The following is a 26,764-nucleotide window of genomic DNA, read 5'->3' as shown; positions in this document are numbered from 1 at the left end:
AGATGTTCAACCAACTAAGCCACCCAGGTGCCCCAAACATGTGCTCTATTTTAAAAATAGATTATCACCCTACTTATATCATAAGTATTCTTAATTACTATCAAAACAGTGATAGGATCAGAAACACCATTTTCACAAGTGCTTTTTATCCAGAACTTTATTCAACAAATATTTGAGCACTTGCCACATGCCAAGAATTGTATTTCCTAACATTATCACAAAGTTCACTTTTATCTGTAGCCTAAAGATGCTCTCCCAGTCTCTAAAACCAGTTCAGGTACTTTCTAATTCATAAAAATCCAGTTATGTCACTGACAAGTTTAAGTTTCAGTAGGAGATCTGCTAATAGGTACATAAATCTAGCTATTTTGGAGAGACATGGCCAAAATGTGCAAGAGCTCAAATATACTACTTGGCCTAGATCACAACAGTTCAATGTTTCAAAGGCTGTTCTGTATACAGAGCAGTCTCTTTTTTCTTTCTCTTTTTTTAAAGAGATCATTTCCTCATAACATCCAATTCAGTCTCCAACAGACTTGCTGAGTTTTAGGCTCTTGCTATTAGCTCAGCACTTTAACCTGCTAACTATGGGCATCACGCATGATTTGGTAGACATATTGAAGGTCATTTAATACCTCCCTCTCATCAGCAGCATCTACAACAATAATGGTATCAGCTCTCCCAACTCAATGGGTCATTGCCAAGTAAATTTTGAGAAAACTATTTAATAAGCCATATGCTATTCAGTATAAATAAAACATTAAAAAAATCATTACCGAGTCTTATTCTGCCCCTAACTACTTATATGGCCTTTGCCAAGTCACTTATAATATTGGTGTGTTCCCTCATCTGTACAATATGATTAGGACTAGACCAAACTGAAAATTCCATATTACTGATGTCAGTTGTTTGCATGAGTGGTCTCAACCTTAACTGCATCCATTTTTAAGTTTTTCAGTCCATGCGTGAGGACAGCAGACATCCCCAATGCAACCCGCCACTATTTCCAACTTGCTTACAGTCATAACACACTCATCCCTGCCCACAGTCACTCACTGTTACTCAGGCTGCTTCTTCCATACCTAAAATATCTTCTCTACCTACTCTCCACCTACCAAATTCTTACTCACCATTCAACGTCTTGGGAAAGAGAAATCAGTCTATTCTAATAGAACTGCTCTGTACTTTGGTCATCTCAAAAAGGTACAAGAGATCTCTAAGCATTACTGCACCAAAGCACAAGTCTCATATTTTCTTACTGCACAACCCTCTGAACAGTAGATTCTTAATTTGTTTGCAGAAGATACTGTGTACTCCTAATAAGAGAAAGAATGTACTCTCAATTCCAATATCAACTTTCTAATAAGCCTCCAAGAAAGAGGAACAATCTACCATACCAATAATTCTCATGCATTGAAAATGGAGGAAATTTGGGGGCACCTGGGTGGCTCAGTTGGTTAAGCGTCTGCTTTCGGCTCAGGTCATGATCTTGGGATCCTGGGATAGAGCTCCGCATCAGGTTCCCTGCTCAGTGGGGAGCCTGCTTCTCCCTCTCCCTTTGCCCCTTCCCCTTCTCATGCTCTCTCAAATAAAGAAAAAAGAAAAGAAAATGGTGGAAGTTTTGATTTAAGTCATTATCTCTAAATTATCTCAAAATGGGATTTGGATAAGAGAGAATCAAAACTGGTCCACAAAAAAGCAAAGCTAGAAATTAGTAGAGTTTTCTACTATTGTTGTTGAATGGTACCAAATATTTTAAAGCATTTCAGTTAGCATTGTACAATGCTCAGCTTTAGAGTGCACAATCATTTATACTACAAAGACTTAAAAACTACCAAAACCTAAAGAACTACTGAAGGCCCACTTCAGAAAATTTATGATCACTTAATAATCCTTCACTGTTTTATACAGAATATCACTTTTATTTAAGATAAAAACTAGAGGAACAGAAAAATGTAGTAATTCAGTTTTACTTCCTCGATAAATACGGGTATTTTTTAAAGGACCAAAAACTATATACACAAATTACTCAAAGTTTTAATTTCACAATGAAAGATGGATTTTATTCACTCATCCATTCATCTATCAAACACATTTACTGAACCACTACTATGTGCCAGGTAATATGTAAGGCACTAGAAATACCAAATGAATAAGAATGATCCCTACTATGAAATTACTTTCTTCAACTATCGTTGGATTTAACATTTCTCATTGTTTTAAGAATGTCAGGAACACATAAAAGACTAATTTTAAACAAGAGCCACACATTGTAACTTTTATCGTACTTAGCCGAGTTTTTTTCCCTCAAAACCACCACCACAGCCAACATCATCTTTATGAAGAAAAACCCTAGGCTTATTAAGACATCTCTGAAATCTCACTCCTCTGTGTATTTACCACTACACTAGCTCAGGACAGAAAGTTTTATTCATCATCAGACACAGTGACTGAAACACAGTATGTGGTTAAGAAATGCCTCTGGGACTGGAGGCCCAAAATCTGATGCAGTACATGGGTAGTATAAATGAGTTGTAGTGTTTGAATAAATGTGAAACCATTTTGATTCAGCACCTTAGTTTTAATGTAATGTATAAAAGTCACCAAAAGTGATAGAATGCTGAAAAACAGTAAAGATCAATCATTTGTTAAATCAAAATAACACAATTTTTTTCTAATTTTTAATTTTCTCATTTTCTTTCAGTTGCCATTTTTGCTAAATCATTCATTTGTATTTTTGTACCCTTTTTTTTTACTGCTGCTGCATTCACTTGGAGCAAGATTAATACAATTCTGAAATCAAATAGGTGTTATTTAATTCAGCTCCCAAGTTCCAAGTGCCTTCAGTTAAACTGGGTTATGGCATAGAAAGTACCAGAGACAACCAGATTTTAATTTATTTTTGTTAAGATTCTATCAAGACCAAGCACATTATCATGAAAGTGCTGGTATGCTGATAAACAAATACTATGGAAGAGGAATGAACAGTATTGAGGAATCATCAACAAAGAGTAGCAGAAATCCTTTCAAGCCTCCAGACCCTCCTACAGATTTAAAAATTCTTAAGATCAGCTTAGATGTGATATGGGCCTAACTCTAAAAACCAAGTACTTATTTTTAGGATTTGCTGTAAAAGTTCCCCATAACTTCTTGCTGACAAATCTGCCCATGGCCAAGAGTATAGGCTACATGCTATTACACTGAAATATGCTCTAGGGCACAGAGTAGGAGGTTTCACTCAGAGTTTAAGTATGTTCGTTTCTGTGTACTTTAGGTAATATATTTAGTGACATTAACCTAAGTTGGGAATCTAGGTGCTAACAGCTACAGAGACTGCAGAAGGCTATTGGAGGTACTCAGGCATGGTGATATGAACCAGATAAAGGAGTAGAAGGTCACAGGAGTCAAAGCTGAGCTGGTAAGAAAAGCAGAAATACACTGGACTTTATCACGGACTGATTAGTCCAGTATTTAGAAGAACAACAACACTCTTTACAATAGCACAAATACCCTTTGACACTATAAATAATTTCATCAACAATGTTACAAAGTACCCTGGTACCACCATTATGGTTATCTGAATGAAGAAAGTTTCTATTTCTGTAGATATATTCTCTAGGACCTCTCTGGAGAAAGTAAATAAATAATATAATAGCCTATTATCCCTATACTTCATATTATTATTTCTGAAGATATTCCTACAAATAACTGCAGGAACAGTTATTTCAACTTGTTCAAGTAGCTTTGAAAGCAAACCAAAAAATTATATTGGTGGACCTGAACAGATAACTGCTGTATCTTTTATCAAAAAGGAAGGCAGACCGGAAGAAGGTCTATGCCATTTACTAAGGGGTAAAGATTAAGTTGTGGAAACCAGCTTACTGAAGAGTAGGCAAGTTCGAGAAACATCATCTACTTTATTTCTGTCCGTTAATATTTCCCAATTGATCAAAGCCCTGCCTATTAAAATGGAGACATCAGAAAACATCTTTACTATCACAAATGAATCAATTCTCACAAATCATAAAAACTGCCTTGTTAATCCATACAATCCATATAACACCACCTTCTATGTAAACTAAATTAAGGTCCAGAAAGTTCAAAGAATTTGTCTAAGATTATACAAATTTATCTTCCATGTTTTAACAACAACAACAACAAAATTAAAGTTGAAGGAGTTCTAACATCAATTTGTAGAACCAGAATAAAAATTTCAATCACTGGTCTCAGTTTGGTGTTTTTCCAATGTACCACGCTCATGTAGCTTGACATCGAATCAGTGTTGCAGATTTGAATTCATCTTGGCCAGCATCTATACATATACAACCAAAGGTGCTGTAAGTTGAAAAACGATATACAGTGATAGGAAAGATGTGAAGAAATAAGAGCACTGTTTCTATCATATTATAGCTAAGTCCTATAAAGGCAGAGGAAAAGGATTATCAAGAAATATATAGGAAACGTTTGAGTCTTCTTGTTTCCCTAAATACATGTAAGTTTAAAGGAAAATTTTTGACCTTCACATTTTTATATCAGTTAACATCTTTAAAAAGTATGCATGAGATTGTAATCTGTGGCTCTGTAAACATGTCTTTTGAGCTTACTCATTTACTATTCAATAATACTAGGTGGAAAAGACATATTTAAGGCAATGCTAATAATACTTTATTGGACCAAGAGGATGAAATCTTTAATGCTTATCCATTTAGTTCTGTATCAAAAGATCTTTGAAAAGGCAGAATGAAGAACAGTATATGTAGCAAACTCCAATTCGTGTTAAAATAAGGGAGCTATACTTCTTTCTATATTCACAGAAAATTACAAGGACACAAGGACATTTCTAACTGTAATGGGAAAATAAGAAAAGATAGAGTGAAAAGGAAACCTACTTTCACTACTCTTTGGTACTGTTTGAATTGTTTTTTGTTTGTTTTTTTTTTAACATGTTCATGAACTACTTTTTTAAGTGAGGGGAAAAAAAAAAAAAGATCTTTGATTCTGACACTACCACTACCAGAGGACATACACTTTGCTCTTTACTCCCAACCTCAAGTTTCACAGAAATGATTAATACAATTTTAAGTATCCTGCTTCATTCTAAATGAAATCTAAAGTTTACTCCTCAATTCTACCTTTATATTAAATACAAACAACAAAGACCCTTTCATTGTTCTTTAACTTTTAGATAGACATATACTAATTCTATGTGCATTTTCATGGATAATGAAGTTCAAGTGTTCACTGGAATTAATGCTGAAGTTCTAAAAAGCCTAAAAAACATCTTCTATTTTTATTCTTCTATAAATATAACTGGTAAAATTTCAAGTTCACAGATATTTTCTACCATACACATTATAGAGATTTCAATGAATTCCACTATTCCAACAGAAACAGAAATCATATAAAATACATACACACAAAGTAGAATGACACTGCTTCTAAAAAAAAAAAAAAAAAACATTAGAAAAGGTAATTCAGTTTTAATTTATTTTCATCACTTTTTCTTCATGGTCCAGATATTTTAAAATGCAAAGAAAATTAACTTTCCATGATATGTCAGGGACTGGCACTAAAAAAATTTTCAGACTGCAAATGAGTTATACAAATGAAAATATCAAATGGAGATCCAGTTATCAAAATGAAAGCACTCAATGTATTAAAATTTCACAATTATTTGTTTAGAGCACATAAAAAAGTGAGCTTGCTAACCAACTGTTGTGATTTTAAAGAACTATCGCAGAGGTTTGAAGAAAATAGATTAGTTAACTTATAAAGAGATTAAAGAGCTTGAAACAAGTATTAAAAAGAAATTTGTGCCTTTATTAGAATGGTGTTAGGCTTTAAATATACCAATTTTGGTAATCAAATTATTTATTTTTAATAAGAAATGACACTACAGAACTGCAGTACTGGTCCAACAGTCTTATCTTTACTTTTTCTTTAAAGCAAGAAACAGGATTCGAGTAATCAGAAAGCACTAGTGGGCATCAGTTAATCCAAGATACTAGCTTCTTAGTTCCAAAAGCACTTGCAAAGAAAACCACTGTGGGGTACAAGGGGGTGGAAGCCATTTGTAATAACTGGAATCCCATGAGTGTGTGTGTACGCCAAGTCTCATGAGGCTTTTTTTTTTTCTTAATTTATCCTTTACTTGGTCACTTGTTTTTCCTCAAATACTAGTTTTTCTTTGACTTTTTCCTCAAAGTATAAAAAGTATGAAATATAAACAAGCTCTTGCATTGCACACTTAGAAGTGTACAACTCAAGCATTATAGAGCTATCTACATACCGATAAATCCCATCAAATCTTGGATAATTCAATAATATACAAAATATCAGGGCACAGAAAGAACTAAAACCCACTTCTTTTTGTTACACATAAGATTCAAATATCCAGTCTAAAGAAAAACACTTAATCATTTTGGCTCTCCTCTACATTCTCATGTTGATATACTTATTAAAATATTCCTGTATAATTATGTTTGGTCTTCTTACTTCAAGTCAGGTTTAAAACCTCAAAACCAGCCATCCAGACAAAACAGGTAATCAGAAAGATTATTTCTTCCCCACCTCCCTAACCCCAATAATTATGAAATCAATTTTACGACATGACTCCAAACACTGGATTGTGACGACAAATGCTAGGTCCAATTTCTTCATAATCCTTTTTGGTGTGGCATACTTGGTAGAACTCGGGCTGAAAATAAAAACATGCATTTTTACAAAGGTCAAAAATGTACCACCCTCTCAGTATGCTTTAAAATAGATTTGTTAAATCTAAAATGTTTATTATTAGTCCATCTCGATATTTGAATGAAGCTTAAAAATTCTAGAAACCGTGACTTAAAATCAGCTATAAATCTTTATCAGAAATGAAGAGTAGGATTTAACACATGTCCTAACACATATCCCCCTACCTCAGCATGATTCTGAAATTCTGAGGACTGGAAGACTGATTCTCAAAAGCTCAGACTATTCTGATAAGATTTCCCCACATTGTACAATAAATCAGTACTCTAAAAAAGCAGCATTAATCTAAAATATAAATAAGGGGCTCCTGAGCAGTGCAGTCAGTTAAGTGTCCGACTCTTTAAGCTCAGGTCAATGATCTCAGGGTCATGGGATCAAGCCCTTGTTGGGCTCCCTGCTGAGCGCTGGGGAGTCTGCTTCAGATTCTCTCTCCCTCTCCCTCTGCTCCCCCATCCCCAACACTCACTCTCTTTCTCACTCTCTAAAATAAATAAAATTTTTAAAATAAAATAAAATATAAACTCCTCTTAGTCATATACAAAAACTTCTAGATTAACTTGCTTTCCTCACTAAAGGTCTGGTATAGACAGAGGCTCTCTCTCTGTTAACTTCTTCAAAGGGCAAACTTACAAACTCACCAGGTTATTATATGGCACAAACAGAAGATAACTAAAATTAAGGAAGAAAGTAACTTTTACCTCTTATTTTTAAATGGTTTTAAAAATCCAAGTTTATGTAATTTTCAATAATTCAGATAAAAGCTTCTTCATTTTATTTAATATTATGTGTACTACAGGATAAAGCACTGATATTTAATAGGCTAATGATGCTAAATTACCTTTTAAAGAGGTTTTAAGATGTTTTGGTTTGGGGAAAGGGCCCTTAGAATAATTCCCTCTACTAACTTTCGAACATCATACTTCCTATGCAGTGATCTTAGTGTTTTTAAATATTTGCACAGAAAAAACAATGAACCTTCTAATATCTGTATCATCACAAGATTAAAAGAACTTTCCCTACAGATGAATTTTAAAACTAAATTTTCACTCTAAAAAACAAGCAAAAAATAAAATCCAAATAACTTCTACTTTTTAAAATACTATGTACATATATATGTAACCAATTTTAAAACTTCCTCATGTAATATACAGATATATTGCAGATAAATTTAAAGAAATTTCCCTTGTTATTCTATATTGTATATGTATTGGCTATTTCTTCTAACTGGAAAAAAAAAATCAAATTTTAAATGTAAGCTTTATCTCACCGTGGAAGCCAGCATGGATCCTCCAAACCAAACTGCATATCGCTGCATGTGGTGTGTAATGACTTGTACATCAATAGGTTTTGGCTAAAAATGACACAGTAAGAGCAGTTCAACAGTAAATTCAAATAACAATTTCTGTATCATTTAATTTTTAATGTATATACACAAAACTGTATATTCAAAAGTAAATAAAACTTTAAAAGAGGCAGGATGCACATAAAGCAAAACAGAATACAACAGAAACAAATTAAGCTAATTTTATTTAAAAAAAAAAAAAAAAAAACAGTAACAACCACACTGAAGTGGGGAAAGGGACTAACCCAAGTAATTTATGAACACAGTATTATGACTAGCCCTCTGTCTTAAGATAAAAACTAAGTAAGGGGGCCTGGGTGGCGCAGTGGGTTAAGCCTCTGACTCTTGGGTTTCAGCTCAGGTCATGATCTCAGGGTCAAGAGACTGCTTAGGACTCTCCCTCCCTCTCCTTATCTTTTTTAAAAAAGATAAAAACTAAGTAAATATTGAACTCCAGTTAGTATACTTCTCACTGTGGTATGGATTAACAATTCTGAAAGCACTATAATAAGTATTCCAGTTCGAGCAAAAACATCAATACACTGTAGATAATGGAAGCCAAGTTTCTCACTGTCAGAGAACTGCATTACAAACATGAAAAAGTGGAAGGCTACAATGAACTTCTGGTATTCTGGAGCTAGTAGTATCACTATGAATTAAGAGTTCTTAATTTATATAAATACAAAACTGGATACAGATGTGTGTGTATATACATGCACACAAGTACATCCTAGTTCTGACTCCCAAGAAGGCCCGAGGCAGTGACCCTCAGTAACAATGAATATACCTAGTGTCCAAAATTTGGTTCTTTTTTTTTTCTTAAAGATCTTATTTGTCAGAGAGAGAGAGAGCACACACAAGCATGGGGAGTGGCAGGCAGAGGGAGAAGCAGGCTCCCTATTAAGCAAGGAGCCTGATGCAAGACTTGATCCCAGGACCCCGAGGATCATGACCTGAGCCGAAGGCAGACACTTAACCGACTGAGCCACCCATCCCCAAAATTTGGTTCCTTAATAGCATTTTCCACTAAAAGGAACAAGGGTGTCTCAGGAAAAAAAAAAAAGGTTGATTCTAATATTGAAGAACAGAAAGTACAAGATGAATCTGAATTATTTTGCTGGGTCAAAGAGTAGCAAAAAGCCTAAAGAATACTAGGGCCACATCAAAAGGACAAAAAGCCACCTTTAATGGCTCCCACTGGCCAAATCTGAAAAAAATTTGAGCATCAAAATTAAAGATATTAATAGTATTAATGATAGGTTATTTTATCACAATGATATTGATGATATAGTCTAAAGAATAATATGAAAAATCAGGTTTTTATAGAGGTATTACTGAATGAATGAGAAAGAAAAATTCTTCCTTACAGTAAAATGAGACTAAAAACCATAGAAGGAATGATGGAATTTGCAAAATACCAGTTGGCAACTACCACACAGTGGTAACTATTTTAGGAAAGAAAAATGGATGTTAAAACCAGTGGTTGAAAGTTTGATAAGAAACAGGATAGTCTGAAAGTATCTTCCCATAGGACTCTTATTACACATAAAGAAAAAATAATAACTTTATAGAGAAACCCAGCAGACACAACTTTAACCAACTGATCAAAATTAACATCTGGGACAAATTATACCATGTGTCTAGTGATACAATCCACTAAAAAAGGATACAACATCATTTCTGTGGTATTACTGCCAAAAGTACATAATCTGAACCTAACTAATCATGAGGAAGTATCAGACAATCCCAAACTGAGAAACATTCTGTAAAATAAATGGTCTATATTCTTCAAAAGCAATAAGGTTAAATAAGAATGACAAAAAAGGGCCACCTGGGTGGCTCAGTCAGTGTGGAGTCTGCTTCAGATTCTTTCTCCCTCTCCCTCCCCCTCTAACCCTCTCCACTCAAGAGCACTTGCGTGCATTCTCTTGCTCACTCTCTCTCCAAAATGAATAAACTCTTAAAAAAAAAAAAAGAAAGAAATACAAAAAAAAGACTGAGTACTTGCTCCAGATTAAAGGGACATAATAACTAATTCAAACATGTGGTCCTAGACTGGATTCTAGACCAGTATTTTTTTTCTCCCTTTTGCCATAAAGGACAATAATGGAAGTGGTGAAACCTGAATCAGGTCTATAACTAGATTTTTTATTGTATCAAGATTAGTTTTGTGATTTTGACAACTGCAATGTCCTGTTCTGGGACATACGCACTAAAATATTTAGGGGTGATGGGACACTATATTTCCAACTCACTCTCAAATAGTTCAGAGAATAATATTTGCATGTGTGTATATTTGCATAGGTACGTATCTTTATAGATAGAGAATAAAGCAAATATAAAATGCTAACATTTGGAGAATCTAGGTGAACGATATAAAGGAATTCCTTTAGGTTTTGTATCTTTTCTGTAAGTACGAAATTATTTCAAAATAAAAAGTTTAAAAATATTTACATGTCATAAAAAATGGCTTATTTTTTTGTTAAGAAAAGCTATTGAGTTGCCATTAAAAATTACAGATTGAAAGGCAATAAAGCCAGATTTAGATACAGATATATTAAAATGATATGAAAATCAGTAAGAATATCAAGTAAAATAAAAAGGGAGGCAGAGTCCTCCAGTAAACTGGGTTTCTCCTGTATCATTAATGTCAGTACAGTGCTGATATCACGGAGGGAAAAAAAAATTCCTCATTTCTTGTTTTTTAAATGTACAAGCCTAAAAATGTTAAATTTTCACTTTATTAAAATATTACACTCAAAAACAGCATGTTTCATTTCGTATGTCTATAATGAGTCCATCCACAAACTAAACAACTACTTAAACATACTTTTTTACTGCTCCCCAAGAGATAAATTTAAGATAATCAAAATTTAGGGGCTGAAAACAGTCAGTGGTCATGCAATTTCTAAAGCAGCAGCAAACCCTAGAGGATTGTATTTTACTTTTAAGTAATTTTGAACGACTAGTAGTCTCAGATGAAGCCCTAATTCTTGATAATTTTCCAAGCTGAATAAAACGTGTTTTTATTAAGCAATGTATCCTCTAAATCAATGTTTTGCTTCAATATTCTACATTGAACAAGGATGAAACATAATATTTACTGAAAAACTGTCTCATAAATATAGAAAGCAGATATCTGAGAATTTAAAATTAATTTTGATTTTGACAGCAAACCCAAAGTCCAGGACATGTAAAAGAAAAGTTATTTCTGCTAAACCACCAATTCGATTTCACACTATGAGGCTGCTGTGGGGGACGCTAGAATGAGTCTGTGCAAGCAGGCTTGACCCCACAACATCAGCTTCTCTCTCAACTCAGCTATGTTGTACTGCTATAGTACTATTTAAAATTGTGTGGATCCTTAAGGAATATTATCCCTAGAGTATGCAAGGAATTCTTCTCTATATACGTTATCTGTGAGAGACATATGAAATAATGTCACTCACACAGACTAAGAATATTTTCCAGAAATGTTGATAATATCCTAGAGGAATCAAATGACCAAGAATATCATAAATATGATATTCTTGAATGATTACATATATGTAAATCCTTTAAAAACGTATGTTTTTCTGAATACATGCATAGTTAAAAACATGAACTGGATATACCTAAATTCATGACAGCAACTACCCTCAGGAGGAAAAAGAACGAATTGAAACCAAAGAGAGAAAGGAAAAGGTCTGAGGAAGGTAAGGTACTCTTTTTGTTAGTATTTTATTTCTTAAAATAAGATCTCAATATGATTAACCACTTCCATTAGAAAGTCTGATAGAAATCCTTATTTTCCTAAGTAAAAGCAAAAGTTGGCTGACATCTCCCATCCCTATTACAATAATCAAGGCACCATCAACCCTCCCCCTAATAACTAAGAAAACCAACCTTCAATCTGCCACCACTCAATTCCTCACTTAATTTCAGCCTGGCATCTACAGTTCTTTTCAAATCTCTTTGCAAGCGACGTCCAAAGTCCCTGAACATGGTTGAACCTCCAGAGAGGACAATATTCTATATTAGTGGAGAAAAATAAATAAGTAAGTATGACTTTTATTTAGAGAGAAAGAGAAAAATAAAGACATAAGAAATAGTATTAAAATACTATCATAGGCTTTTGAAGAGAGGATTTTTAAATTTAATACTCAACAATGGACAGAAATATAAAGAAGTTTTTTAAAAGAAGACCTTGAACAATTTTGCTGTAAATACTGACCTTGTAGAGAGGACGTCTGACATCAATAGGGCAATTCTGAATTACTTCATCTACAACTTCTGAGATAGGTTGAGTAAAGTCTGGATTAGCAAACTGAAAAGTAAGTAAAAGTGGATATATGACAGAAATTAGATCACTACTAATACATATCACAATACAAAATTAAGAAAGTTTTCAGTTTAAAAATAAAAGAACTTTTTACAAACAAATTCTGGTCTCTAATTCAAAATTAAAGACACAGAAATCAGAGATTTCAGAAGAAATCAAATTACAGTAATGATGATATATACCATTTCATAACTATCAGAATAGCAAAAATGTAAAACCACACATATAGCATGAGCTGGTAAAAATCTGTAGGCATGCACATGAGCAGAGCTCTGAAAATGAGTTGACCGACACATTTGTAGTTGAGGTCAAACAAGGAAATGCTGTCTATTCATTTCAGCTTTTATGCTGTAAGTAAGTGTCCTTTTCATGATCTATTTAGTGCCACAGTTTCCACATTTTTGCAGGTGATTTTGCTATTTAAAAGGGTCCCCGGGGCACCTGGGTGGCTCAGTCGGTTGGGTATCTACCTCCAGCTCAGGTCATGATCCCAGGGTCCTGGGATCAAGCCCTGCGTCGAGCTCCCTGCTCAGCCGGGAGTCTGCTTTCTCCCTCCCAGTGCTATTGTGCTCTCGCTTGCTCTTTCCCTCTCAAATAAACTTAAAATAAATATAAAATAAAATAAAATAAAAAGGGTCCCCAACCACAGTAGTGCCAAAGTGCCATCTACTGTTCCTAAGCTTAAGGCTGTGATATATGTCATGGAGAAAATACAGTTTTGGATAAGGTGCATTCAGGCATGAGTCACAGTTTTGCTGTTGGCCGTGATATCAATGCTAATAAATCAACGATATATATTAAACAGTGTGTCTTTAAACAGAAACACAAATAAAACAAGGTTTCATGTTCAGTTGACAAAAGTGTTGGAATCTAAGGCTCACAGAACTGAACCGTTTCCCGCTATGAGCAATGGTTCAGTATTCACTAATTCAGCATTCACAGCAACTTTATAGGAGTATCTACTATGAATAATGAGAACTGTATACTCACATGATGATACACCATAGTTAAACTATTTCCAAATAGCTGACACTCAAAAGCAAAACTCATTTTTTAAAAATATAACTTCATAAAAACTTGAGTTATTCCAAATATGTAAATCCTTTAAAAATATATGTTTTTGTAAATACATGCACAGTTAAACATAAGAACTGGATATACACTAAATTTATGACAGCAACTGCCCTCAGGAGGAAAAAGGATGGAAACCAAATAGAAAAGGAAAAGGTCTGAGGAAGGTAAGATACTCTTTTTATAATATTTTACTTCTTAAAATAAGATTTCAATATGATAAATATTAAAATATTACTATGTATTTATTTGGAATGGAAGGTACACGTATTACACAAAACTTTTCAGAATTCTTTAACAGACTGGATAGGTAGGTTTGAGATGTAAAGCAGTTTGACAACTTCAATTATTATGGAAACAGAATGAGGTTAAAAATTCTTTAAAAAATTTTATATACAACATCAGGTCTTATACAAGGAGAAGTAAGATTAAGGAAGGGTTCCTTTCTTCCCCATCATTTATTTTTACATGCAGGCCTATGACCCTCCAAAATCATACTGTGTATTTCCTAAGAGGAACTATACAAACATATACATACATATATATATATACACACACATATATATATAAATAATTTGGAAATGTTAGATCTCAGAATTAAACTTGTATTCTGGAACAAAGACCTAATTTGCAAAAATATATGTAAGTGGCCATATATTACTCTTTAAAATTAGAAAGGAAATGCTACATGGGATTTTTCTTTTTTCCTAGGTATTAAGGTCAAAATTCAGCTCTAATTTGTCAAAATAAACAAGTCTATTTTATTCAAATGAATAAAATTTAAAGTAACTGTCTAGAAAATGAGTTGCCAACCACCTCTCTTGGCCTCTCATTTTTCCCATTAGCTTGTCTAATGGGAGAAACAACGTTCCTTTGTTCATTAAACGGATTCTATAACTTGACTGGTAACTATTAGATGTGTCCATTTTTTCCAGTTATTAAAATTAGTTTGAAGTTATTTAGAGTCTGGGCATACAATGAAAAGAGATTTAATGTTACTTAAGTGATGAAGCATAATGATACAAGATATTTTAATTTAGATGAAGTAAGATATCCCTAACAAAGATTCTACTGACTTCTGTTATCATAGTAAGAGAAAAAAATGACAGCCAACATCTATCCTTCTGAAGCATGCTGATGAGTATACATAAGAAACCCTAACAGGGATATAGAATTCCTTGGGATAATGAATACCTAAGAGTGGGTATAGAAATGTGGCTCATACTGAACCTTGAGAAAGCAACCTATAGACTATTTGTTCTATCTGTCAGAAGTTGTCCATATTGTATTCTGTGAAAATGGGAGAATATAACTCAACTTGGCTGGCTCTGTATGCCATGTATACACAAGCTTAGTTTAGAGGCAGAGAATGGCTCAGTCCACCATTAACTAGAATGAGCAAAAGAATTGGAATCCTGAAAATTTTATTTTGTGACCTGTAGAAATTCTCTAGATTTTAGACTATGAAATTTCTAAGGAAACTTAAGTTCTCAAAACATGCTTTTATGATCCCATAATGATACTTCAACCTGAGACCTGGTCATGAGATTTAATCCCCAAAATGTGGACAAAGAACATTAACAACAGAAAATATTAATGACAGAAAATATGTTCTACAATATCTTAGTATCTTATCAACTTATTAATACAGAACTTACAAATTCTCTACACTGTCTTTGTTAGCCATATTCCTTCAATATTTACCTAAACAACACACACACACACACACAGGAGCGCGTGTGCTCAACAGATTAACCCTCCCATAATTCTTTCCTTAACCTTTAAGACAGTTTATCTGCTATAACATGAGCAAGTAAAAGGCAGGAATAGGGTCATTCATTCCTGTGCTATGCCCTTCTCATAACAATTTTTAATCAAGAACATACAAAGGAAAGAATTTATACGAGCTTTATATATTCACATACTCATAATCAACCCACAGATACTCTGATTTGCAAAGAAAGAAATGAAGTCTGATTTAAATACATCTTCACAAAAAGCTCATGGGCCATTGTGCTATATAGAATCCCAGGTGAGAATGAGTAGAATATGTAGTAAAGCAGCAAACAATGGATACTTAATAAAGGGAAAGAGTAAGAATTAACAATAAATTGTTGTAGGTTACTCAATACTTGACTATGCTCAACCTAGGGTCCCCACTAAGAATATTTTTAGGCCTTTTGGTTTCACTTTCAGCAAAAGGATTAGTCCTGTCTCTAAATGCTCTCTGATCAGGTCTTAATACTACTGCAAGTGGCTATCAAGGGAGGAGTATCTAACCTCTTTTCTGAAAAATTTACAGAGAATACACCCAAGTAAACAAAGCAGTCCAAATAGCTTTGTCAAAAAAATTTACATTTCCCTTAAAATAAAAAATCAGAGTGCCAACCCTATTCCATCTAAAAACAGTTCTTTCAAGCATTTGTGATGAATTTAGCAATTCAAAAAATAAATATCCTTACTCTTTCATACAGTTTATGTTTAGTGTCCAAGTTTAGATACCTACACTTTCATCTAGCCAAAACAAAAAACAGAGTGAATTTTCCAAATGACAGAGGATATCTAAAACTACAGAAGACAGAATCTTAAAATTCACTTGGGAAGTGACACAGTTCATAGTATACAAAAAAAAAAAGTCTATTCTGGAAAAACATGGTGAACTAATAAGCACACATATCTCAACTTGCTCTCCGTACTAAATGCACCAATAAAGAAATTTTTTTTAAAGATTTTATTTATTTATTTGACAGAGACAGACACAGCGAGAGAGGGAACACAAGCAGAGGGAGTGGGAGAAGGAGAAGCAGGCCCCCCACCGAGCAGGGAGCCCGACATGGGGCCCAACCCCAGGACCCTGGGACCATGACCCAAGCTGAAGGCAGACACCCAATGACTGAGCCATCCAGGCACCCGAAAGAAATTTTTTTAAAAAAAGGAATAATCCCAAATGTATGGAGAGAACAGAAAGAGAAGAAACAGCAACAAAATTTGGCAAACTGCAATGTTTGCAGATGGACAAGACTATACACTCCCTCCAAAACACTCAGTAAGTCATCAGTAGGGAAAGCCAAGAATAAGGCTGTTTTCTATCACCACCACCACCACCACCCCCAAAAAGAACTGGCTGTACCTATCAGCACTGAAAGTGAGGTAGAAGAAGGACAGGAAGGAACAATGGTTGAAAGCCTCTGTGAAAAGCAAAGTCACAGATCCCAACTACAGAAGTCTATGAAATACCTCCTCCTCAGCCAAGGAGAAAGGTGGCTTATCTATTCTCTTAAGGGAATAAATTAGAGAGCCCCCAGACTCTTATACATGGCTGAAAGGAATGAAAGCTGGGGGCTTTTAAGTGAAGGTATGCAGCCCACTCCAACACACAAATGCTGACCCTCTTCCCATTTGGCTGCCAACCTCTACCCTCCAGGCAGTAATCTTTTTGGGAATCGAACCATCTGAAATGATCTAAGGAAACACACATAGGGCATTCCTCCAAAGTAAAGACCATAGTCAAAAGCCCTACCCACAAAGCTCAGATTTCCAATCAGGTTTTTAGTGTCCCCTTCTTAAATGAGTGGCCCCCAAAAATCTCTAGCATGAAAAATACAGTAATCAAAACAAAGAGAAAAAGCAACCTGAAACAAAGAGACTATGCAGAAAGAAGAAACCTTCAAAAAACCTAGACTAACATCCTCAGAGAACCAGAAGATATGCAACCATGAAACAAGAACACAGCATCATAAAAAAGAAATATTCAAGAGCAGATGTAGGGGAAACCCTTGAAAATTAGGTATGTTACCAGAAATAAATTCAACAGAAGGTTCAGAAGGTAAACTGAAGAAATCACCTAGAGAGGGGAACAAAAAGAAAAAGTACAACTAGAAGAAAAAACAGAGAGAGCACACGAGAATGTCAGGGGAACAAAGGGATAATCTACAAGTATCTGGAAAGAAAAAAAGCAGGCCCTGTACAAGGTTTAGAAATCAGAACAGTTTTTTACTTCAAGTTATAATGGGAAGCAACTGAGCTAAGGCTTCAAAATGCTGAAGAAAAATGATTTACAATCTAGAATTCTACACCCAAATTATCAGACAAGTATGAAGATAAAATGAATACATCTTCAGACACGCAAGGTCTTGAAATTTTCATCCCTCATGTGCCCTTTTTATCAGGAACCCCAATGGGAAATGATTTCCACCAAAATAAAGAAAGGGAAAGGTATGGGATGGAGGGAAGAGGGATTTAAGTGAGAGGCAACAGGAATCCCCACAATGATGGTGAAGGAATATGACAACTCTGTACCAGGTGCAGAAGGAAGCAGGTTCAGATTGGGACATGTGAACATATGCTCTGGAAAAGTAAATTGCTTTTAAAACCCTTTGCATCTGAATATCCTGAGAAGACAGTTATAAAACTGGTGGATAGAGTTTAGAAGTGAATTAAGGATCATTATTTTAAAACTAAGCAAATAAGTTATTGTTTCCCATGGAAAACAAAATATAGGACAGGAAAATATTTCATGGTAAACTGCATGACTCAGATCTAATTAGAATTTGTGTTCACAAAAATGTAGGCACTGAATTTTTACCTAACTGAAATTGTAATTATTGGGACAAAAAGGTATGGAAAGGCACTGTTTGTCATGGCAAAAAAAAAGGGAGAAAAGGCAATCCTCTTCCTCCATAGCTGGAAACTGATAGAAAATGCCTAAAACTGAAAAAACTTGAAGTTGCAATGCAACCAAAGCAAACTGTAGCTATGAAGGCAATCACCAAAACAATCAACTAAAAAAGGTTGAAGTGCTTACCTCCAGGAAAAAAAATAGGGAGAGAAGTATGCAGGACACTCCTAGTTTTTGTCAGAATTTCAATAACTAGGACTTTTAAACAATGTGCATATACATAACTGATTTTAAAAAACAACTTTGAAGAAAAGAAAAACATGGATTTCTCACAGAAGAAATTATTTACAAAGAAAAAAATGCTATAGAGTAAAAGGTGTTTCAAAGTTTTAAAAAACTTAATGAAGAAAGCTTGGTGTATATCAAATGACAAAGATTAATAGAAAAAAATTATATATGAAACATTAGCAACAAGATAAACTGACATCCAGACAATGATCCCTTTCCTAAGCAACACGGCACAACCAAAACAACACAGTTTATTTACGTATCTAACATGTCAGATTTTTTTGAGACTGTCAAGACCTTAGCTGAGGATGTCTGTCAAGAGTACTGCACTCAAATGCTTCCTCCTTTAAAATCCAAGATATCTCTTACTTCCCACGCTATTACCTATCTTGGGGTAATGATCCTATTCATCTAGGACTTTGGTCCTGGATCTTCTATAATTCTCTAATTCCTGTCCTCCACTTGGAGGTTTAGTATCTCTCTCCAATATTTCAACTTCAACTGATGTTCCTTAACTCATGACCTTTAATTCATTTGACTTCAGCAGTTCACATACACATGACCCCAGAGAAAAATGGGACCTGACTGCCAGCTACGTGGTTATCTATCTTCTTAAATCACTACTAAAATGACAAAAGAAAATTACAAAAAAGGAATGTTACATCCTAAGTGCTTCCAGAGGGGCATACTGCTAAGAAGTCAATCCATTCACCCTGTAGAACCTTGAAGTCCCCAAAATTGAAACGATAAGAAACCACAAGGAAAAGTAAAACAAGGTTTTAAAAAACCTGTTAAATTTCTCTATATAGAAATAGTGAGACCCCCAGGATCCCTTCCAGATCTTGTAAAAACAGTTAATTACAACCTCAATGAATAAATGAAATAAATGAACAAAGAGAAAATGACACAAATGAAGAAATGAGGCAAAAATTTAGGAAAAGCTCAATTTTAAGAGAAAAAATTTACAATATTACAATTTTGCCTCAAAAGCAAAAAACACTAACAATATAATACTATTCATATACTGTGAAACTACTGATTTAGCTAATAACTATAACATAACATACAGACAGGCTGAGGGAAGAGGGTCTAAGGAAATATCAACTAACCTAAAAGGAAGTTGGTAGATCATTACTTACATTGCTATGTCAAGAAATAGGAGGACAAATATCTGGAAATGTGCAGGTAATTACCAAGAGTGCTGGCTAAGTGAGAGCTAGTGAATGCTCTGCAGAACACAAAAAGAGTGAGAGTAGGGGTGGAGGATGAGGAGCTGCTGTTTTTGTTTAAGCCTGTCAGTGTTATGTGACTTTTAAAACTACGTACATATATCCTTTTATGAATTTTTATTTTAAAGATTGCAAAGAAAATGTGCTAAGCCTTAAAACACCCATATACTTGTCCGACCACAATGCCTTATCCCAGGTGCTCACTCCTTTGCTCCCAACTTACAGCTATATGCCAATTCATCATGATCTCCAATCCCTTTTCATATCCTTCACATCCAGTTGTTCAAGATACACATATGGGAATCATCACAGATTCTTCATATTCTTACTCCCCTCACATCTAAGTAATCAGTAAGTCATGCTGATTCTATTGCTTTTCTCTTACCTCTTTCTCATTCTTATTGACCTTACTTTCTCCCATGTGTTGGCTTCATTCTAAAGCTCCACTTGGTGATGAGCTTCTCTTCCTCAGATTCAAATCCACTAGGAGAGCTATGCTCTTCTAAGAGTACCTACAGAATCCCTGGGATTCGCTCTGATTGGATGGGCTCAGGGCACATGCCCACCTCTGAACCAAACACCATGGCTGGGGGAATGTCCTGCTCAGACTGGCTGGATCCAGGGGCATCTCTCCCAAGACCCACCCAAACCACTTGGCCTGAGAGCAGGGGCAGATGGGATCCCTAATGTCAGAAGAGGGGGAATAGATGGAAGGCTTCATCCGGAAAACTGCAATAAAATCACCTGTTTCCAGTTTTTCATGTTAATATTGTAAATTTGATTTTAATTTCTAACTGAATCACACTCTCATCATTACCTGTTTCCAACACAATTCACTCCTCTGTTTCAATCCACCCAACCCAGTGCAGTCAGAGTGACCTTTCTAATACCATACATGAATCTGTGTCATTTGCACTAAAGATTTCTGCACAACTACAGAATCCAGTAAACTCTTTTCTATAGCATATTAGTCCCTCATGAACACCCATCTGGACCCATCTCCTACCAACCCCTTCCTTTATAATTTTATTATCTAGCTCTCTCCTATCCCAGACTTCTACCCAGCCTATCTCCTCTGTCAGAAAGATACTCCCCTAACACACCTGCCTGACAAATACATATTCATCCTCAACTGTCACCTCCTCTAAGAAGTTTCCCTAGTTCCCCCAAGCAGACTTAGATGCTCTTTGTTCCTATGCCCTCCCCAAATCCATGCATATTAAAGCAACTACACCTGTTTAGATATTCATCTCCCTTATTCTGAACTCAGTAAGAGCAACATAAAACAATTTTTCATCTTTAAATATCCCATACTTAAACTGAGACCATAAAATTATATTCACTATTTGCTAAGTGAATAAACAATATTTAAAAATAGCCGTTTTTAATGCCAAATAAGCACAGTATGCATTTAATGTAATCCTATTAATAAATTTCTTATACTAAGTTACTAGAAGAATTTTTCATTTAAAGCACACATTTCATTAACTTAATAAAACCTGCATGTTGCTAACATTTCCTAGACACAGAAAACTATTTTACTAATATTTTGTTATGATAGTCAACTAATGGTTCTTGGTTTAATGGTTATTTTACATGGGGCCAGTGGTAGTTCTAGAATTTTTCCAAAAATATTTCATTTAAATGGTCATAAATTTTAAAGGCTCCCCTCTTTCCATGACCCCACATAAGCCACAAATATTAAAAAAGACATGTTTTAGTTTTCTAAATATGTGTAGTAACTTGTTTAGCCTATTTCACATAGGCAATTTTTCCTCTTGAAAATAACTCACTATAGCATTTTAGTAGACAAAAGAAAGTTCCTGAGATTAACTCTTTCCTGAATTTCTATGGTTGACTGATAATTTCTGCTGAATATTTCAAAACAATTCCATCTAAAGAAAAAAAAAAAACTTACCTCTGGATGAAAAAAGATTTCAGGTCCCAAGAATCTCTCATAACCAACATCAATAGAAAATTCTTTCTTTGAGATAGCATTGATTCCAGTATATTGCTTAATCCACTTTGATCCATCTGTGTCATACTTGTTAAATTCTTTTACTAAATCTGGGCAGACATAACTATAGCGCTCCTAAGAAAACAAAGAAATGAGTAATTATTTCTTCATTTTAGGAACAGTAGAAAAGGATGACATATTTTTAGCGAACTAGAATCAAATGAACAAATATCTTCAGAAAATAAAATTAAGAAGTTAAGCTGAAGAAAATTTTATGTTAGGACATTAGTTTATGTTTGGTACAAATAAACAACTCATCTCTCATCTCCTACACATAATTCCTGGCTTCATATATAAAGTGAATAAGATTTGACCAACTAAAGAGAGAACCTCTACTATCTCATGAAAACATACATTAATGTCATTCAACATTTTATACAGTTCCAATAATTAATGGAGTTTGCATTATGAAGAGGAGAAAACATAAAATAAATACAGAACTGGAGAATAAGTAATAGCTGATATAACCCACAATATAATACAGACCCTTAATCCTTAATACCTTCCTGGAATAAAACTGAATATGGTCTAAGTAAATGAGCAAGAGAAAAAATGCTGAAAATAAAAACTATTCTTTTTTACTATATCACCTGCAATGCTAAATTGCTGAATATCTGGTTATAAGTACTAAGTAAAAGTTTTCATCAAAAACACAATTAAAAAATGTTATGGGTTATAACATTCTATTTGCAATTTATGGACTCCCAAATCCAAGTCTCATTTTTTTTTTAAAAAGAAAAACACACATTTCACATATTTTTGTACATCAAGAATTCTACTCCACGACAGATGCAAACATTATTACTAATAATCGAAAGACATAAAAGGAAAGAATATGGAAAACAAAGGACAATTTGATTATGTTGTTGTAGCTCTTCTTTCTCCAAACGTTGGAAGTAGGAATTACATGGAAATGATAATTCTTAAAAGACATTCAGACTGAGCATCAGTATGCTCTCCAACAGATGTGAATCCTCGTTGCTTTTGTTATTTTTTTAAACTCCAAAGATGCTGAAGCAGTATTCATGTTAATTTTTTATATATTTAATTTTGATGCCAACCTTTGGGTAAGTTTTGGCAGCCATTTCATAATTCCTTTACTACTAGGAAGTAGTAAATTCTTTTTCATTCCTAACCTTTGAAGAGTGAAAGAAACCCTATAATCAGGCAAAGATAGGCAATAAAGTTATTTTTGCTGGGGCAGTTTTGCTTTCACATACTGAAAACATATGAGAAACCCACTGAAATTTTTGTAGGTTGGCAAATGATAAATTTAAAAAGCAATGCTAAGTATTTTGACAGTTTACATGAAGCACTCACTAATCTAAGACTTATATAACATACAAATTATTAAAACACCTTAGTCTTCACATTTTTCTTCTGTTTGCTATATCACTTGAGCCAAACACCACCTCTATTCTATAGTGAAATGAAATAATTACATAAAAAAAAAATTTTTTTTTAACAGAAAATTGTTAGGATTAAAATAAAGAATTCAGTGAAGAAACTGAGATACAAGGACTGTGAAGTGAACTAATTATTTTTACACAGGGAATAATCACAAAAATGTATGCTAACGTCAGTTGGTACAAATGTTCTTGACTCGGGCGCCTGGGTGGCTCAGTTGGTTAAGCGACTGCCTTCGGCTCAGGTCATGATCCTGGAGTCCCGGGATCGAGTCCCGCATCGGGCTCCCTGCTCGGCAGGGAGCCTGCTTCTCCCTCTGACCCTCCCCCATCTCATGCTCTCTCTCTCTCTCTCATTCTCTCTCTCAAATAAATAAATAAAATCTTAAAAAAAAAAAAAATGTTCTTGACTCAAATGTGAAATGTGGAAACAACAGGCACAGAGTTGATAATCCTGCAAAATTTCCTTACAAGAAATACAGAGAAAACATATATATAATTAAGAGTAATAATTTACAATTGGCTAAACAAAAGGTTTTTTTAAGTACTGTTCTTCACCTGATAGTTTCTCATGTTAATATTGTAAATCTGATTTTAATTTCTAACTGAATCATACTCTCATCATTACTTTTTTACCTTTACTGCCTTAGCAGTTTCCAAGGATTGCTCTGGAGGGATTCCTACTTCTCGGTCTCTCAGCAACTGCTGAATAAAATATGTTATATCTCGTCCTGCGATTGGAATGTGCTTAATACAGCTGCCAATCACATACCCTTCAGCCTAGATGAAAAAAAAAAAAAGTGGCAAATTTACTTTCAATGATTTCAAAATTAATATAACCTAAATAACCATCAAAGATTAATTTCTCAAATTAGTGTGTTTATATTCCCAAATACTGCTTTATCCTAGGAGAATTCTTCTAGTCTTTATTCTTCAACTGTATTCCTCACAATACTACATTATATAATTTATAATACTGTACACATATTATGAACAAGAATGGCCAGAACTTAGATTATTCTTTTACTGGTAAGAGTTTATAACCAAGACTGAAATGACTGAACAACACAGAAATTACGAATTTCAGAAGTTTTAAATGTTCTGATAGCAGACCAGATAGGAAATTATTTTAAAATCTTTTATAATTTCAATAAACAATTTAGATAGCATTGTAGGAAATTTGATCACTAATCCACAAACTCATTTTTCCTAATGAAGTAGGTACCAATTTCACAAGGCTGAGGCATTATATGCATTATCATTAATGCCAAATAATTAAATTCTACACAATGAATTCATAAATTTACTGATATGAGTCGGAAGTACAAAAAATAATGTGACAAAATTAAATTTCATTGGGGTGCCTGGGTGGCTCAGTCATTAAGCGTCTACCTTCAGCTCATGATCCCAGGCTCCTGGGATCGAGCCCCGCATCGGGCTCCCTGCTCAGCGGGAAAGCCTGCTTCTCCCTCTCCCACTCCCCCTGCTTGTGTTCCCTCTCTTGCTGTGTCTTTCTCTGTCAAATAAATAAATAAAATCTTTAAAAAAAAAAATTAAATTTCATTATCAAAGAGTATCATCTGGCCATGACAGAGTATTAGGGATTGGATTTATCCTCTCACCTTAAAGAAAAGAAACAGGACAAATGAAATGAAATAAACATTTTCAGACACTGAACAGGTAGAGTAGGGCAGTGTTCCCAATGATAAGGGAAAACAAACAATAGGAGTGCTATAAACATCCCATCTCACTGCCTAGGAAGCGTTCTCAGGCAGCAATAATGGGTCGGAGAACCCAAGCAGAGTCAGATAGTCTCATTTTCAGGTATGATTAAAAAAAAAAAAACAAAAAAAAAAACTACAAATCTATAGATTCAAGAAGCTCAACAAACCCAAACCCCAAGAAGAAATGGGAAAGGGAAGAAAAAAAAAAAAAAAACACCACACACAAACACATTTAGGTACATCACAATCTTGAAGGGAGCCAGACAAGTAAGAAATATCACAAAGAAACAAGCATAGGAATGACAGCAGACTTATTTTCAGAAACAATGTAAACCAAAAGACATTAGAACTACATCTTTAAAATACTGAAAGGAAAAAACTATCAACCTAAAATTCTACACCAAGTAAAAAATCTTTCAAAAATGCAGGCAAAATGCTTTTCCAAAGGATGTACATAAGTTGAAAGAGTTCAGAGTCAGTAGACCAGCACAATAAGACATATTAAAGGCAGGGATGCCTGGGTGGCTCAGTTGGTTGAGCATTCAACTCTTGATTTCAGCTCAGGTCATGGTCTCAGTGTTGTGGGATTGGTCCCATAGGGCTCCCCGCTCAGTGTGAGTGTGCTGGTCCCTCTCCCTCTTCCTCCCCCTAAGCCCCTTCCTCCCCCCTACCCCCACATCACACATGCTCTCTAAAATAAATAAATAAAATCTTAAAAAAAAAAAAGGCCATGTTAAAAGGCCATCATTCTGGCAGAGAGAAAATGATGCTAGATGGAAATCTGAACCTTCACCAAGAAACAAGCACTGGGAATGCTAAGTGCGTAAATATAAAAGAAATTTATCTTTTTCAAAATCTCTTTTAAAGAGGAGATTTGTTCTCAGCTGACATGTCCTACCCCTCCCAAAATTCTTATGTTGAAGTGCTATCTCCCAATACCGCACAATGTGATTGTATTTGGAGACAGGTACTTTTTTTTTTTTTTTTTAAACATATAATGTATTATCTGTTTCAGGGGTACAGGTCTATGATTCATCAGTCTTACACAATTCACAGCGCTCACCATAGTACATACTTTAAAGAGGTAATTAAGTTAAAATGAGGTGATTAGAGTGGATCCTAATCTGGTATGATTTATGTTCTTAAAAGAAGAGATTAGGACACAGACACACAAGGAGACCATGTGCAGATGAATGGAGAAAATTAGGCCACCTAGAGAGAAGACACAGAGAAGCCTCAGAAGAAATCAACCCTGCCAACATCTTGATCTCTGATTTTATTGCCTCCATCTGTGAAAAAATTAATTTTCTATTGTTTGAGCCACTCAGTCTGTGGTACTTTGTTATAGCAGCCCTAACAAAACTAATATACTACTTACAATGAAACAAATTAATAATGCACTATAAGTTTGTAACATGTAGAAATAAAATGAGTGACCATTATAGTGCAAAAGGGAAGTACATTGTTGTACACTTCCTATTTATAAAATAGATTATTTGTAGTTAGATTATAAATTAAAGATGTTTATTATAAACCCTAGAGCAACCACCAAAAAATAAGCAAATGACAATAACAAAGAAGTAGAACACAGCTAATAAGTCAATAAAGATAAAATGGAATTATGAAAGAATACTCCATTAATTAAAAAAGAAAGCAAAAGGAAAAAAAGAACAAAACACAGAAATATCCAATTCTTAATATCCTTATAAAAATTCATTCTTTTTCATGTTGATAACTTATATTTGAAAATTACCTATTTAAATATTATCAAGATACTGATATTACTGATTAGTTGTGCAGATATTAAGACCGGGGTCAGACAGAACCAGTCTGAATCCTAGCTCCAAAACCTACTATTTGGTGATCTAAAGCAATTCATTTATTTGCATTTTTAATGGATAAACTGAGGTCTTCAATATAACCTACATTATAGATTCTGAGGTTTAAATGAAAATCTTAAGAATCTCTATGTACCTAATAAAGAAAACTGAACTATAA

At 34.3% G+C, this 26,764-nt stretch overlaps 1 protein-coding gene across 1 annotated transcript in view; it reads right to left on the bottom strand.

The window, feature by feature from the left end:
• Nucleotides 1-5,513: 5,513 nt before the first annotated feature.
• The window catches only part of ACTR3 (actin related protein 3), a 60,500-nt gene continuing 39,249 nt past the window's right edge, over nt 5,514-26,764 (bottom strand). The window contains exons 7-12 of the mRNA XM_035008164.1: nt 23,679-23,822; nt 21,538-21,711; nt 12,306-12,398; nt 11,978-12,103; nt 8,018-8,101; nt 5,514-6,697 (exon numbers count right to left, since the gene is read on the bottom strand). Of these exons, the coding sequence (XP_034864055.1) occupies nt 6,602-6,697; nt 8,018-8,101; nt 11,978-12,103; nt 12,306-12,398; nt 21,538-21,711; nt 23,679-23,822 (717 nt within the window). The 3' untranslated portion in view covers nt 5,514-6,601. The remainder of the gene's footprint in view (nt 6,698-8,017; nt 8,102-11,977; nt 12,104-12,305; nt 12,399-21,537; nt 21,712-23,678; nt 23,823-26,764) is intronic.

This window comes from Mirounga leonina, unplaced genomic scaffold, assembly GCF_011800145.1.
Source record: "Mirounga leonina isolate KUSES-001 unplaced genomic scaffold, KU_Mleo_1.0 Mir_151, whole genome shotgun sequence".
In the NCBI taxonomy this organism is placed as follows: Eukaryota; Metazoa; Chordata; class Mammalia; order Carnivora; family Phocidae; genus Mirounga; species Mirounga leonina.
Note: the sequence above shows the minus strand (reverse complement) of the source record. Positions and strands in the feature narration are given on the sequence as shown.